General features: G+C 41.6%; 2 protein-coding genes across 2 annotated transcripts in view; one reads left to right on the top strand and one right to left on the bottom strand.

The window, feature by feature from the left end:
• Positions 1-285: 285 nt before the first annotated feature.
• Positions 286-1,917, top strand: rasl11b (RAS-like, family 11, member B). The gene is made up of 4 exons (XM_037675053.1): positions 286-524; positions 607-663; positions 748-824; positions 1,240-1,917. Exons 1-4 carry the CDS (start codon positions 410-412, stop codon positions 1,735-1,737), a joined length of 747 nt encoding a protein of 248 aa, XP_037530981.1. The 5' UTR covers positions 286-409; the 3' UTR covers positions 1,738-1,917.
• A 1,314-nt stretch (positions 1,918-3,231) lies between these two features.
• Positions 3,232-15,994, bottom strand: part of LOC119407567 (sec1 family domain-containing protein 2) — a 221,503-nt gene continuing 208,740 nt past the window's right edge. Inside the window, exons 4-5 of the mRNA XM_037674388.1 lie at positions 15,421-15,540; positions 3,232-3,324 (exon numbers count right to left, since the gene is read on the bottom strand). Of these exons, the coding sequence (XP_037530316.1) occupies positions 3,232-3,324; positions 15,421-15,540 (213 nt within the window). The remainder of the gene's footprint in view (positions 3,325-15,420; positions 15,541-15,994) is intronic.

Below are 15,994 nucleotides of genomic sequence, written 5' to 3'. Positions count from 1 at the left end.
TTAGAACAGAAATAAGCTGCGAAGTGCTGAAACATCTTCTGCTTTAACCAAATAAGGACGACCGTTCCAAGTTGGCGGCCGAAATTCCTGCGCCGCAGCAGCCGATGAGGGATCTAGTGTATGATATCTATGGTTTTGTCCACCTGTTCTTCAGACCTGACCTCAGATCCACGTGTAGGCGGAGCGAGGAGGCGCGTGAGTAAGGGGGCGCTCCAGCATCCAATCAGATGCGAGCAGGGCGGAGCGCTGTTAAAAGTCTCGTGCGGCTCCTCAGCAGCTGCAGTCAGTTGGAGCGGTGCTTCAGATCTTTGGGCTACTTCACAGTTCTCCTCAGAGGGCTCACCCAGACTGCTCTGGACGAGTTTATTTGTTTATCTTTTAATCCTCGACTTTTACAGCCGAGGAAACGATGCGGCTCATCCAGAACATGACGACCATAGCGGAGTGCACCGCACCTGAAAACTCCGTCCCGAGCCGGGTCATTAAAATAGCTGTTATTGGAGGCAGCGGAGTGGGCAAAACCGGTAAGAAAAATTAAAAAGCTCACCTGTGTCTATAAAAGAGCGAGATATCTGGTCACTATTGTAACTTTGTTTATTATTTCAGCTCTGGTGGTGAGATTTTTAACCAGGCGTTTCATTGGAGACTATGAGCGAAATGCAGGCAAGTTGGAGGATTGTTCACGGAGAGAGTGGCTCCTCGTTTAAAGTGTTTGCTGCTAAACTTTGTTTCCTCTGATGTGTGCAGGTAACCTGTACTCCAGAGAGGTCCAGGTGGACGGAGAACAAGTGATCATTCAGGTTCAGGACACTCCTGGTGCAGAGGTGGGTGATTATTCTCCTCAGATAAACTGGGACATAATTACATTTTCCTGTGAGCTGGCTGCTTTAAAAACCTCATGAAAAATAATAATAAACACTGGCTGTGATCTAAACCTCTGTTTGGTCTCCATTGCAAACCCAAACATGCTGTGGGGATAAAGTTAGTTTTTTCCCCTGAATTAAACTCATTCTGGCCGTCTCCCATTCAGATGAACGTCTGGACCAAACTGAGTCCAGATCAGCCTCCACCCTCACTCTGTTCTGCAGCAGTAATGTTATCCCTCATGTCTGTTTCACTCAGCATCCCAGGCATTACAAAAGTTTCCAACTGCATAAAAATGGACTGATTTTGTTTTTTATATTTAATAAATTTTTTTAGGAAAGTGACTAATCAACTTCCCCTTTCTTTTCTCCTCAGATGACTGATAACGGTATCGGCCTGCCTGACCACGTCAGCTGCTCCATCCAGTGGGCTGATGCCGTGGTGCTGGTGTACTCCGTGACAGACCGAGGCAGCTTTGATTTGGTGGATCAGCTACATCAGCTGGTCGTTCGTGCAGGTGGGTCCAACATGCCTCCTGTGATCCTGCTGGCTAACAAAGCAGACCTGCTGCACCTGCGGTGTGTTGACTCCCAGCAGGGCCCTCTGTTGGCGAGCTCACTGGGCTGCGCCTCCTACGAGGTTTCTGCCAGCGAAGACTATAACCAGGTGCATGAGGCTTTCCACAGGCTGTGCTGCCAGCTAGCCAAGCAGCCACCCTGTACTGCTGGCCCCTCACACACCTCTGCTGGTGCTGCCACGGAGAAGAGACGCTCCCCCCTCATCCCCCGACCAAAATCTCCCAACATGCAAGATCTGAAGAGACGCTTTAAGCAGGCGCTGTCAGCAAAAGTCAGGACTGTCACGTTAGTGTGAGGAAAGCTGCTGAAACTGATCCTGAGTGGTCCTAATGGAAGGACAGAGCTTCTCCACTTGATGTCCAGTCAGACTGAAGGCAACAGTGAGATGAACGTCTGTCTAACAGAAGGTAAATGATCTGAAGAGGTGTGGACCTCCTGCTGGGCAGGAGTCAGTCGTGTCTGAAAACGTGTAAAGACGAGCAGGGACTTTTTCCTGTTCAGGAGACGTTTGAGGACACACAAATTGCCGTCTGAGGCTGATAAGGTGACAAACTGCATATAAATAAATAAAAACTTCACCCAGTTCTCCTGGCAACAGCAGCTCTGAAGGACTGCGGCTCCTCGGAGCAGTTGATTATTCAGACTCCACGGCTCTGGCAAATGTTTTACCGACTCGAGCCAGGAGTTGGTGGAGCTGTGTGCGTGCTCAGGCTGTCGACATCTGCAGTGCACGTAGTCCTAATGTTTTGAGTTTTCAAGATGTGCACGATGGAGCAGCAGGCTGATGTCGCAGATGTTTATTATGACCACTAATGCACTAAAACTGGTCCAAAGGGCTAATTTGTTATTGCTACACATTCACTGTGCACAATAAAAGGATTAAAAAAATGAAACTTATGTTTGACTTTATTTTTGGCACTTGTGCGAATTTAAAAAAAGATCTGAAGTTGCAAAACAAATGTATTACCTGTAAACCTTTCAAACCATTTGTGATGTCTGTCTGAAGATGACGCACACAGACTGACCATGAATAAACCAAAGACCTTGGTAACGTGCAGCGGTAAAAAGACGATGACGACACAAACACAATGAAGCTGTGACTACAGCTGCTTCCAGCACCTTTGATCTGACTAAAATAAAAACCAGCACCAGAGATGCACCTCAAAATAACACGAGACAAATTTTCTGAGAAAACCTTGTTTTATTGATTTTTCTGAAAACTTCAAAAGCCTCTGTCGGAGCGATAAATCGTAATCAATCTTCCAAAAAGTAAAACCCGATTGTAAATAATGTGAAACTTCCCTGCAGACCCTTATAATCTGACAAATTAGGTGGCTGCCAAAAAATGGCTGAATTGTAACCGAAGATCTTTTGCTATTTTTTTTTTCATTCAACTTTTATTTATACAGATCTGTAGTGTAAGAGGTGGGCGAGTGTTTCATGATGGCAAAAATAAAGCTGGAGGAGAAACTGAGTGTAGGTGAGCTCTTGTGAAGACGAAAACAGTTCGTTGTGACCCGTCTATTTTCAAAGCTACTTCAGCACTCCCTCCTGTTCACAATGGCCAAGTGTGATAAATGTGTGTGAACAACAAACATCAAAGAGCTGAAACATATTTAACTTTTTATTCTTTTAATGTTCAATGCATTTGGATTTTAAACCTTGACAAACATGACAGGAATGTTTAATTTGCATAAAATAAAAAAAATTCCCCTCTATCTTTACACATAATTAATTCCTCAGTTGTCTAGATGGAAGCGGTGCTTGTGTTGTTTCAAGTCACAGCCTTTTAGAAACCGACATCAGGCACCAGTCTTTGGGTGGCGAAGAGCAGCTCGGGGATATCTGTGGGTCTTAGTAACCTGGTGGAGAGGACCAGCACCTGGAGCGAAGCAAAACAAACTCATTATGTCAGCGCGTGTAATTTGACACTTCAGTGCACGAAAAGGCCAAGGTGAGTAGTCAACACTGTGGTCATCAACCATGAGTCTTGGCAGCAGGCTCATTTTGTCAATTTTATTTAAATGCTTCTGTTAAGATGAATGGGATTCAAAGTTGTTTAGTTCCATTATAGCTTAATGTATTTTAGTAGGCAACACAAGGTCATTGTAGAGGTGTCAAATGTAAACAAATAGAAAGTTTGCGTGCTGTCCACAATTTTGATGAAAAAAAAATCAAATAAAAAAACAAACAAAAAAAGGAACGCCTATTATAATTTTGCTGATACATCCTCTTAAACAATGGATGCTTATTCTTATCTGTTTCAATGTTGTTTCAATGTTGATGTGTTCGTGCGTGCACATCTGCTCACACAGACTCATGTTCATGTTTGTGCTGATGTTCAATGTTTTATGTTATGAGTGCTTAGTGTATATTTAGTTGATGTTTTTCTTAGTTCATATCTTAGATGTTATTACTGTTTTTCTTATACATTTTATTGTTGGATGTAACTGGGACCCTGTGTACATAATTTCGCTCCACCACATGTACCACATGAGGTGCGAATGACAATAAAGAAACTCTGACTCTGACTTATTCAGACGTGGGACCAATCGTTTTTACAGACCAACCCCCTGAACTTAAGTTTGACTTTTCTCTTTTTACTTGAATGCAAATCACCAGCACACCGTTAACATTTAGCCGTTACAGCTGCAGGAATCTGAAGGTTTAGAGGCTGAGATGCTGAGAATAACTTCACCAAGGTCCCATTTACATGAACACGGAGGGGGAAAACGTAGGTTTTTTATTTGGAAGTTGATCTGAGGAAAAATCTGCAATGACACGGAGCACGTTTTGTGTTTACATTAAACCGCAGCACATCAATTACAGGTCCTTCTCAAAAAATTAGCATATTGTGATAAAGGTCATTATTTTCCATAATGTAATGATAAAAATGAAACTTTCATATATTTCAGATTCATTGCACACCAACTGAAATATTTCAGGTCTTTAATTGTTTTAATACTGATGATTATGGCATACAGCTCATGAAAACCCAAAATGCATGTCCCAAAAAATTAGCATATTTCATCCCACCAATGAAAGACAAGTGTTTTTAATACAAAAAACGCCAACCTTCAAATAATCATGTTCAGTTATGCACTCAATACTTGGTCGGGAATCCTTTTGCATGAATGACTGCTTCAATGCGGCGTGGCATGGAGACAATCAGCCTGTGGCACTGCTGAGGTGTTATGGAGGCCCAGGATGCTTTGATAGCGGCCTTAAGCTCATCCAGAGTGTTGGTTCTTGTGTCTCTCAACTTTCTCTTCACAATATCCCACAGGTTCTCTATGGGGTTCAGGTCAGGAGAGTTGGCAGGCCAATTGAGCACAGTAATACCATGGTCAGTAAACCATTTACCAGTGGTTTTGGCACTGTGAGCGGGTGCCAGGTCGTGCTGAAAAATGAAATCTTCATCTCCATAAAGCTTTTCAGCAGATGGAAGCATGAAGTGCTCCAAAATATCCTGATAGCTAGCTGCATTGACCCTGCCCTTGATAAAACACAGTGGACCAACACCAGCAGCTGACATTGCACCCCAGACCATCACTGACTGTGGGTGCTTCACAATGGACTTCAGGCATTTTGGCATTTCCTTCTCCCCAGTCTTCCTCCAGACTCTGGCACCTTGATTTCCGAATGACATGCAAAATTTGCTTTCATCAGAAAAAAGTACTTTGGACCACTGAGCAACAGTCCAGTGCTGCTTCTCTGTAGCCCAGGTCAGGCGCTTCTGCCGCTGTTTCTGGTTCAAAAGTTGCTTGACCTGGGGAATGCGGCACCTGTAGCCCATTTCCTGCACACGCCTGTGCACGGTGGCTCTGGATGTTTCTACTCCAGACTCAGTCCACTGCTTCCGCAGGTCCCCCAAGGTCTGGAATTGGCCCTTCTCCACAATCCTCCTCAGGGTCCGGTCACCTCTTCTCGTTGTGCAGCGTTTTCTGCCACACTTTTCCCTTCCCACAGACTTCCCACTGAGGTGCCTTGATACAGCACTCTGGGAACAGCCCATTAGTTCAGCAATTTCTTTCTGTGTCTTACCCTCTTGCTTGAGGGTGTCAATGATGGCCTTCTGGACAGCAGTCAGGTCGGCAGTCTTACCCATGATTGCGGTTTTGAGTAATGAACAAGGCTGGGAGTTTTTTTAGCATGCGTGCTGCCTAGGACTAGTGTCTGTAAGGTCTTTCCTCTGGGCTGAAAGCCCAGATAACAAAACTTAAAGCTGGATTTTGGATACAAGTCAACAGATTTGACGCCACTCGGACCACTTCGTCTAACAACTCGACACCGGTCGCTGTGCAAACCAGCGCTGCCGCAGATGATGTTGGGCTTTCTACTCTGTGACAGTTGAGCAATGCTACAGCAGGTAAATCCATGTTCTTAATAATGTTTGGATGTGTTTACTTTGGTTACACAAACAACAAAGATTTTTTTTCCTGTGAGGAGAAGCTATCTTCCCACCAGAGGCAGACCGGTTCAGAACGAGCTTACTTACACCTCGGCCTGAAGCTCGGTGGTGTAGGAGGACGTCGAAGAGAAATGTTGGATCAACTATTTACTTAAAATTCTCCTCAGTTCTTTTTTCCAATCCATTCAATGTTTTCAGCTACATTAACAAATGAGTAACAGCCTGAACAAGCTGGATAAACAACATGGCGCCAGAATCCAGAATGACAACAGAGAGTAAGAGTACAGTCATTAATGTATCCTGATGCATGCTCAATAATCCAGGTAGAAAAATCCCAAAAAGTTCAATCTGGTCCTCTGGACATTCAAAAAAACAAAACAAAGCAAAAAAAAATGTAGAAACGTTTGTAGAAAGACTTCCTCAGTCTGAGGTGCTGTATTCAGCTCAGTCTCTTAAATAGCACCACAGCATTAATGTAGTTTAAAGTTTGATTAATGTGTTTTTAATAGTGTGTTCAATTTTCTTATCTAAGTTTATGTGACATACAGTTTGTTGTGTTGAATAAATAAATAAAAATTAAACCTGATGTCTTCATTTTGAACTTTAATAACATGAAATATATTTTGCATCATTTTAATCACATAACTTGAATTACATAATGTCCAGATAGCTTCATTTAGCTCATATAGCTTCATTATATTTCCCACCATTAACAGAAATACTGTTTATTATTGTTACTGTTTTTATTTAGCACGTTTAGTATGTTATACTCAAGCACGACACGTGAAATATACACCTGCCTCGACAGGCTCGTTCAGCAATTTCAAACTGGATCTGACTGGTGTCTCTTCCCAACGCAGATGTCGGTCACAGCTCCTACATTTTGGTGTAGACTAACTACAAGACCCAAAATATATTACATAAGTCGTAGCACAGAAAGTAGTATGTTACACTCTGGCGTTATTGTTGTTGATAGAAATATGCTGTTGGTCTGTGCGTGCGTTAAATATATGCCTGTAGTACATATGTGATTTCACAGCTTTGCGGGAGCTGTTGACACATCAGTGGGTGGTCTCCTTGAAAACCTCCACTTTGAGGGGTGGGTTGAAAAACCTCCAGATTCAACGAGGGGCGCGACTGGTAAATGAATAGCTTGAACCGCAGAGAGAAAGGTGCGGTTTCACTCACGTCGTGTAAATGGGCCCAAGGTTTCCATAAAAAAGACTGGCAATTAGGTTATAGTTGAGTAAAATGAGTCCATTAATTTTAGTGCAAGGAGGATATCTTTTGTACTTTTTTAAAAACCAAACTAATTTTCTTTGTTTTAGAAAAAAAAGAGTCAAAATTACCAAATTTTAAAATAGCAGCATGCAACCATGTAGACAGCAAAATATATTTCATATAAACACCATGTTTGAGCGTGAAAACAGAGATTTCCACTCAGATACTCTTCATTCTTAGTAGAGCCTGACCGATATGGAAATTTTGGCCATCACCGATACTGATACTGGGGGCTGTGGCTGAGTGGTTAGAGCAGTCGTCCTCCAGTGCAAGAGTTGAGGGTTTGAATCCACCAGCAGTCACATGGTGAAGTGTCCCTGGGCAAGACACTGAACCCCTCGATGCCTCCGATGTGTGTCCCATCAGTGTATGAATGTGATAAAGCACTGATTAGTCTCTTTAGAATGATTTGTTCAATTATCTTTGTAGAGATCTAGTATAGAGCTGTATGAATGGGTAAATGAGGCACAGATTGTAGTGTAAAGCACTTTGAGAATCTTGATCAGATAGAAAGGAGCTATATAAGTACAGTCCATTTACTATTTACCATTTAAGGCAAATGCCGATAACCGATATAATGGCTTAACATTTTTGAGTTCTGTCCACCCGCAAGAATCTAAGTAAACAGCGAATGGAGTGAGTCTTGTTTATTTAGCACAGCTGTTAGCAGCTATGAAGCTAAGTAAATCAGATCCATGTTATATGTACGTAGTCCCACAGTAGGTTTACAAGTGGTGCACTGGTCATAAAAACAATATTCCTAACGAGCATTCACATTTTCTATCCACTATTCACCATAAAGTTATCAAGTGCGTTATAAAAATATTAATTAAATAAAGAAACACCCTTCCTGTTTATTGTTTAAATAGTCAGTCACATATGGTGAAGGTCTAATTATTATTGACCACAGAAGCATTTTTTTTTCTTTGCAGAGAAGTAAAGATTTCAGACAAACAATGCATTTCAATGAGGACGACAAAGATAACGTTACTAACAATGATATATTTTGTCTCTATATTTATTGTTTTGGATAAAATTTTACAAGGCAATAGCCTATGCTAGGTTATCTAAATGTTAGCTTGCTAACTTGAGAGGCACGTAGCTAATATTGGAGGACTGAAGATAATTTATTATTGTTGGTTTGTTTTACAGATCAGTTAAATAAAATTACCATGCTCTCTTCAGCAAAATACACTACACAGTATTTCACCCTGCTTTGGCTGTGCTGAACATCAAAGTGAAACTTAGGTGAACGGTCATGACTTGAAAGTAGTCTTCATGCGCCCTCTGTGGGATACATTGTACAATTACAGCTGGTTCCCAGCATTTTAGGGGTTAAAATTATAAGTGCTAATATCAGTGCATGAGGCAATTATCACAGATACCGATAGATCCCCAGACGTCTATATTGGCCTAAAATATCGACCCTACCTATATATCAACCAGGCTCTACTTGTTAGTATGTTATGTTTACGCAGTCTTCCTCCTCTTCATTTAAAAACACTAGCGGGTCACAATTTCCTAGTTTGAGTCATAAAGTCTTTTAGTCCATGGTGACTGGGTTTCTGCCCATGGGGCCTGGTCAGGCTCAGCCCGAACAAGAAACATGGATTTTCCTTCTTGTGGGCCCACCACCTGCAGGAAGGGCCATACGAGTCGGGTGCATGATGCCATGGGCAGTGGCTGAAGGCGGGGACCTTGGCGCTCTGATCGTGGCTTACCAAAGCTGGCCCTTGGGACATGGAATGTGACCTTTCTAGCGGGGAAGGAGCATGAGCTTGTGCGTGAGGTTGAGAGGTACTGACTAAATATAGTTGGGCTCACTTCGATGCATGGCATAGGCTGTAGAACCAATCTCCTTGAGAGGGGCTGGACTTTATTCCACTCTGGAATTGCCCATGGTGAGAGGGACCGATCTTGTGTTGGTCTACTCTTAGCCCCCCCGATTTGCTGCCTGTGTGTTGGGGTTTTCCATGGTTGATGAGGAATAGATGAGGGTAGCTTCCCTGTGCTTTAGATAAATAGTAATCAAATTGACTTGAGTGAGCTATAATTAAGTCTCATTGGGACTATCCTGATGCCTGCTCAATAATCCAGGTAGAAAAATAAAAAAAAGTTAAGCCAGGTCCTCTGGACAAATTCTTCTCATTAGGACTAACTTGGGATTAATAAATTTGCACGTGATTTGTGGGAATGTTGTGCTAATGTTGCAATTTATTTGCAGTTAATTGCATGTAGAAATGAGTTACAAGTACCAATTTAGTCTGATTCTAATTAAAAGTCAACATATTTTATTCTAATTGTGTGTCTCTACTAGTAACAAAGTCCATGCTCAGTAATCCAGGTATACAATCCAACATTTGTCAGTCAGATCATCTGGACAGTTGTCTCTAGTAGTGTGTAGCAGTTCTCCATTGATGGAAGGTTTGTAATTCAGTCAGGGCAGGGGCCATGGAAATCAGAAATATGAGCATCAGAAATGTTTCTGAATGTATTATGAGTTAAAATTTCTCAGCTATGTGTGAACAATGCCTAAGAAAGTGAAAAATTTATTTTTCTTAAAGCTCACCTGATTACTAAGAGCTTTTCCCAGAGATGACCTCATGCCAACAATCGACAATATAAGGGATGCAGGGGCTACTTTATGCTGGTGAATATTTTCAGTCATCCAGGACATGATGAATTCAAAAACGTTCAATACAAAAACAACTGGACTTTATTTGTAACAGAAGACGTTTCGCTCCTCATCCGAGGAGCTTTCTCAATTCAAAGAGCAGTGAAGCCCCCAGTATACTCCCGTGTACGTCCGTCTGCACGGAGGTACGCGCGTACGTACGCACATACATACAATTCAATTCAATTCAAAAATACTTTATCAATCCCAGAGGGAAATTATTTGTTGTTGTAACTTGTTATCCTCATTTCATTAAGAGATGTTATAGATGCTGATGGCTGTAGGCAGGAAGGCTCTCTTGTAAAGGTCCATCCCACAGTGGATCCTAAGAAACTGGCTGCAGATGCCGTCCGATCTGTCCACCCAGACTCAGCTGGCCTCTCTGTTCCCCCAGGCTGTAGGATCGCCCGAATGCCGGGCATAACTCCTCCCAGAGCGATGGCCACTCCTCCCAGCAGTCTGCCGAGCTCCTCGTCGCTGCAGACAGCCAACTGTAGATGCCGAGGGATGATCCTGTCCTTCTGCTGTCATGAGCCATGTTTCCTGCTAGTTCCAGGATCTCATGGTCAGGCACTCGCGCACAGCTGGCAGGTAGATGAGAATGCGTCCACAGAAAATCCTTTTCAACTCATTTGAGATTTGGGGCTGTAGTTGAGATATTATTTGAGCTTTTGAGATCTTAATCAGCTGCTGTTGGTTGTAGAAAACTGCCTTGTTGCCATGGTTATGCACCATAACAAATGTCCAACACTAAAAAAGTTTCAGTAAAAATCCTTCCAGCTGTACAGCATCAGATACCAGAGGAAACCATCATCCAAAAAATGTGCGTTACATCCAGAAAAAGAGGAATTCATGTTTCCAAAAGCATAATCTCAGAATTAAAGTAACAAAGCAGCTCCAACATGCAGCCACCTTGAGCGGCGCAATTCTACAACACAATTACGCGGAGATTGCCTTAAATTGCCTTATACACGGAGGGTTGAGACTTCATACTCGAGCGTACACCCTGAGCTGAAGTTGACGGAAACTTGATAACTTGACGGAAGCGGAGGCAGAACAACTCAGAATGAAAATATCATCAACCCTCTCCAGTGCCAAACCGCCTCCTTCAAATCTCACACCACAGGAAAGGAAAGCTATAACATCACTCAGCCAGAACCAAAACATCACCATTTTACCAGTTGATAAAGGAAGATGCACAGTAGTCCTCAATACTTCTGATTACCAGGAAAAAATAATTACACTACTGAGCGACAGCGACACTTACGTGACCCTGAAGAGGGACTCAACTAGCACCTATAAAAAGAAAGTCACAGATTACCTGCAAAAACTGGAAAAGGAGAAAACAATTGATCGTTGTATTATAGATTGTACCCAGAAGAAGCCACTCCCTGTCTTTATGGACTTCCTAAAATACACAAAGAAGGAACACCACTCAGACGCATCATCATCAGCATTAACTCAGTGACATACAATATTGCTAAACATCTGGCTGGTATTTTAGCTCCTCTTGTTGGAAACACACCTCATCACATAAAGAACTCAATTGATTTTGTTAACAAAGTTCAACATTTGAAACTAACCCCAGGAGAAACCCTTGTATTGTATGATGTGACTTCTCTTTTCACTTGCATACCCATTTCTGAAGCAGTAGAAAACATCAGAAAACAACTTCTACAAGACAAGGACTTAATCAACAGGACCAACTTCACCCCAGACCAGATCTGTACCCTGTTGGATCTCTGCCTCTCCACCACTTATTGCAAGTTCAATGGCAGTTTTTACAGACAGAAGCACGGCTGTGCCATGGGATCTCCAGTGTCACCCATTGTTGCCAATCTCTACATGGAGGAAGTGGAATAAAGAGCCCTAAACTCCAATGAGGGAACAACGCCAAGCCATTGGTTCCGATATGTAGCTGATACTTGGGTCAAAATCCAAGCCAAGGAAATAGAAGTGTTCACCAGACACATTAACTCGGTCGATAACAACATCAAATTCACCAGAAAGGATGCAAACGACAACAAGCTGCCTTTTTTGGACTGTTTGGTTCAGATGGAAAGAGAGGACAGCCTCAACATTGAAGTTTACAGAAAACCAACCCACACAGACCAGTATCTTCTGTTTGACTCTCACCATCCATTGGAACACAAACTCTCTGTCATCAGAACTTTACAGCATCGGGCCGAACGCATCCCCACGAAGACAGAATGGAAGGAAAAGGAACAGAAACACATTCAAGAAGCTCTCCAAGCATGTGGATATCCTAAATGGACTTTTGTCAAGTCAGCGAGGAAATCTACAAAACACACTAATAAACAGAACAAGGAGAACAACAGACGGAAAAACATTGTCATTCTTTCCAACAATTTTCAGTCAGGTCATCTGGACATCCTGATGCATGCTCATCTGGACAGTTTCTTTTTTTTTCTGAAACGTTTCGCCTTCCATCTGGAAGACTTCATCAATCAAGGAAACACACAACACAAAACTGATGCTTCCCCCATAGAGCTTACTCCAAAGTGGAACAAACCAGTTATGTTGGTGCTAAGATGGTGTCTTTGGCATGCCCCCTCCTCTGTGGCTGGCCCTCTTCCTCGTCGACAGCCATATCAAACTTGTCATCCCTTATGTTGCTGGAGTATCAGAGAAATTCAGAAGGATTTTCAACAAACACAACATCCCAGTACATTTCAAACCCAGCTGGACTCTCAGACAGAGGCTGGTCCACCCTAAGGACAAAACACCCATACACAAACAGAGTGGTGTAGTGTATGTGGTCCAGTGCAGCGAGGACTGTCCAGACCTCTACATTGGGGAAACTACACAGCCTCTTCACAGACGCATGGCTCAACACAGGAGAGCCACCTCCTCTGGACAAGACTCAGCTGTTCACCTCCACCTCACAGATAAGGGACATTCTTTTGAGGACCAAAATGTGCACATTTTGGACCGAGAACACAGATGGTTTGAGAGGGGGGTGAAGGAAGCAATTTATGTTAAAGAGAAAAAACATCTCTTAACATCAGATTTTAACTTTCAAAAACATATAATGCAACTTTAAGACTGATTCCCAGCCAGTTTTCACACCTAATGGGAACAAAGGGGCCTCAACTGTGAATTAGAGTAACAAAGACCTTAAGAAACCCCTACTGTTAAGGTGTGATTTGTCAATCTACATATGTATGTGTATCTTATCTCAGCTTTATAACCTGAACCCAACACTCACTGCTCTTTGAATTGAGAAAGCTCCTCGGATGAGGAGCGAAATGTTTTCTGTTACAAATAAAATCCAGTTTTTTTTGTATTGAACGTTTTTGAGTGGCTACTTTAGGGAATTTAAACTATGGAAGCTGTTTTAGATTGTTTTAACTTTCTTCTATATATGATTTCCACATTTTTCTACTTCTGCAGTCTTCACTACTAAAACTATTTTCTGGTATTGATTTCTAAATACCTAATGGTGGATGTTTGTTTAATGCAGAACTATATACGTATATCAAGGTGAGAAAACACAAAACTGAAAAACTTTAATTCACAAAACTTTTGCATTTTCTCTCCACCTTAACATCTCAGGAACATCTGGTCCACAGACATCAATCATTGTGCCTGCATGCACTTGTACACAGCATGATGAAAATATACAGTATGTCTTAGGGTTAGAGTGGGTGTGGGCCAGCAGGTTATTGTATAATCTCATTTTATTCAGCTCTCCTGATTACACACTGAAGGCTTTGATCATTGACAAGCCTCTCATTTCCACTGGCCTAAATTTGAAAGCCTTTAATTCAGACAAACCCACATTATGGAGACTGCTGCTCACCTTTGTTTTTCCTTCTTTACACTCCTCTGAACCAGTGAAAACACATTAATCTACTTTTTTTTCTGTCAGTGTGGACTGCACCAGTAATAAGAGCTTAGACCTCCTAATCAAAGAGGCAGGCACATAATCCTGTGTATGTGATTACGACATCAATACGTGTGAAGATTAGATGATGCTCTCACATTTATACGATCTCAGCCACCTGTGTAAGTGGGTCAGTACTTATGGGAGATCATGCAGTCATATTTGTCATGGCTAAAGAGGTGACTCACTTTACCTAAATGTCAAACTTTGTTCTTCACTGAATATGATTATTAATGAATGCTATTTTAACATTTCATTGCAGTCAGAAGTTTACATACACTCATCATAGGCACGTTGTATTAATTTAAGTGGTAAATGACTGATTTGATTTATCCAGGGTAGGATGACTAAACTACAAAAACCTTTAATATTTTTTTTAAAAACACTAATATTTGGTTGACTTGGTAAGTTGCAGTTCAACTACACTCTTATGGTATCCACCAAAAAGCTTCTGTCATAGCTCTGGATGAAGTTTTGACCACTCTTTTTGGCAGAACTTGCAATGTTAAATTAATCTGGTTGATTTTCTGGCACAGATGTAGCCTTTAAACAACATTTACACATTTTTAAAAGGGATGGGTTTATGGCTTTGGAAAGGTCATTTAAGAAGACTAATGTTAGCCTGATTTATCCAAACAGAAACCAGTTCTGACGTCTGACTGGAGTTATATTGTCTTGTTGGAGTACCCAACTGTGTCCAGGTTAGCTGTTGATTAGAAGTGAAGTGGAAGAATTTCAAGACTGTCTTTCTTCATTATTGTTCTACCCACTTTGTGCAATCCAACAGTACCACAGCATGATGCTACCACCATCATGCTCAACTCCTATATACTTCTTGTCCATGTGGACCTACAAGTTCAATCGTTGTCTACTTGGCTAGTACATGTAGAGAGCTGCAAATTTCACTCAATTGTAAAGGTTTTATTTTTGTGGGGATGCAAAACTGGATTGACTGTAGATGGAGACACTGATCTTCCAGCAGTTTCTTCCAGTTGGCTTGAGTCTTGCTGGTTCCTGTGCTGTTCCTGAACATCCAAACCAATTTTTTTATGTATACTGTGTATCAGAAGAACAGATGAGTAGTGGTTCATCCAATGAGTGCTGCCTAATAAATAATTTTTATGCTGGCAAAATGAAACTACCAGCTGCAGTCAATCATGATCATCAATAAGAAGTTAACAGGCCTATTTCTTGTCAAATTAAAAAACATCCGGGACCCTTCAGCACTACTTATGAAATGATTTAGGTGAATGTATGTAAATATTTGAGCCTGTATATCTGGTGCTTTGTACACCATATTCTTGTTTTTAAAAATCACTGAAGTTGTATGTTATATCATCATTCTTCAATCATCCTTTCCACCTGGAAAAAGGAACACCTGAAGCAAGTGATTAACTGTCCCATTTTAATACGGCATTATAATGAAAGCATGTAAACATCTGATCACAGCTGTTCCACAACGCGCTGCTTGGATGAAATGAAATATGGACAGATGAAATTGATATTACATGATCTATGCAACCCACAATATAATATGAGCACTCTTGTTAAATAAAGTTATTTTAAGGGCATAGTTTATGCATTAAAGCAAAGACCAAAGCTTAAGCCTCTTTCTGTACAGATTTTCTAAGCAGCCTATTGCAGTGTTAATGTTATCATTAGGTTAGCTTTGGTTCAGGTTATTAGATAGTAAAGGACAACTTACTTGGGTACCAGGTTTGTAGGTGGCAACTGTGTCTTTGATGAGACGAATTTCTGAAGGTGTGACTCCACCAACTAGAAAGAGAAAGACCAGTGGGTTGTTGCCAGGATGTGGACGGCTCACCTGGAAATAAGACAACACACCATACCTGGTCATTTTACTTTTAGACCATCGACGTTTTTGACTTTGACTCTTATTTTTGATTACAGGTACTCTAGTTAAGGAACAATTCACAGCATTTTCTCTCCATCTAATCATGAGAGACTATGCTATGTGTATATTTTTGCTGAGTCACTGTTCAGCTGGACACCTGTATTTACTGATAACGATGACCCTTAAACTCAGAGAATGGAGAATCCTCACAGATGGCTGACATGTGTGGACGCCTCTACATAACAAACACAGACTCAGAAGTGTCCACACCTCATGAGTGAGGAAACTCCCACACACAAAGACATTTGGTAAAGTGTCATTTAAACATGTCCTTTAACAGCAAAGTCTGGTGTTTCTGCAGAGCCTCATTGGGACACAGCAGTGTTGTGCTATTGGTTGGCGGGTCGCAAGCAAGAACAGCTTG

Source organism: Nematolebias whitei, chromosome 3 (genome assembly GCF_014905685.2).
Source record: "Nematolebias whitei isolate Nwh7 chromosome 3, NemWhi1, whole genome shotgun sequence".
Classification (NCBI taxonomy): Eukaryota; Metazoa; Chordata; class Actinopteri; order Cyprinodontiformes; family Rivulidae; genus Nematolebias; species Nematolebias whitei.
Note: the sequence above shows the minus strand (reverse complement) of the source record. Positions and strands in the feature narration are given on the sequence as shown.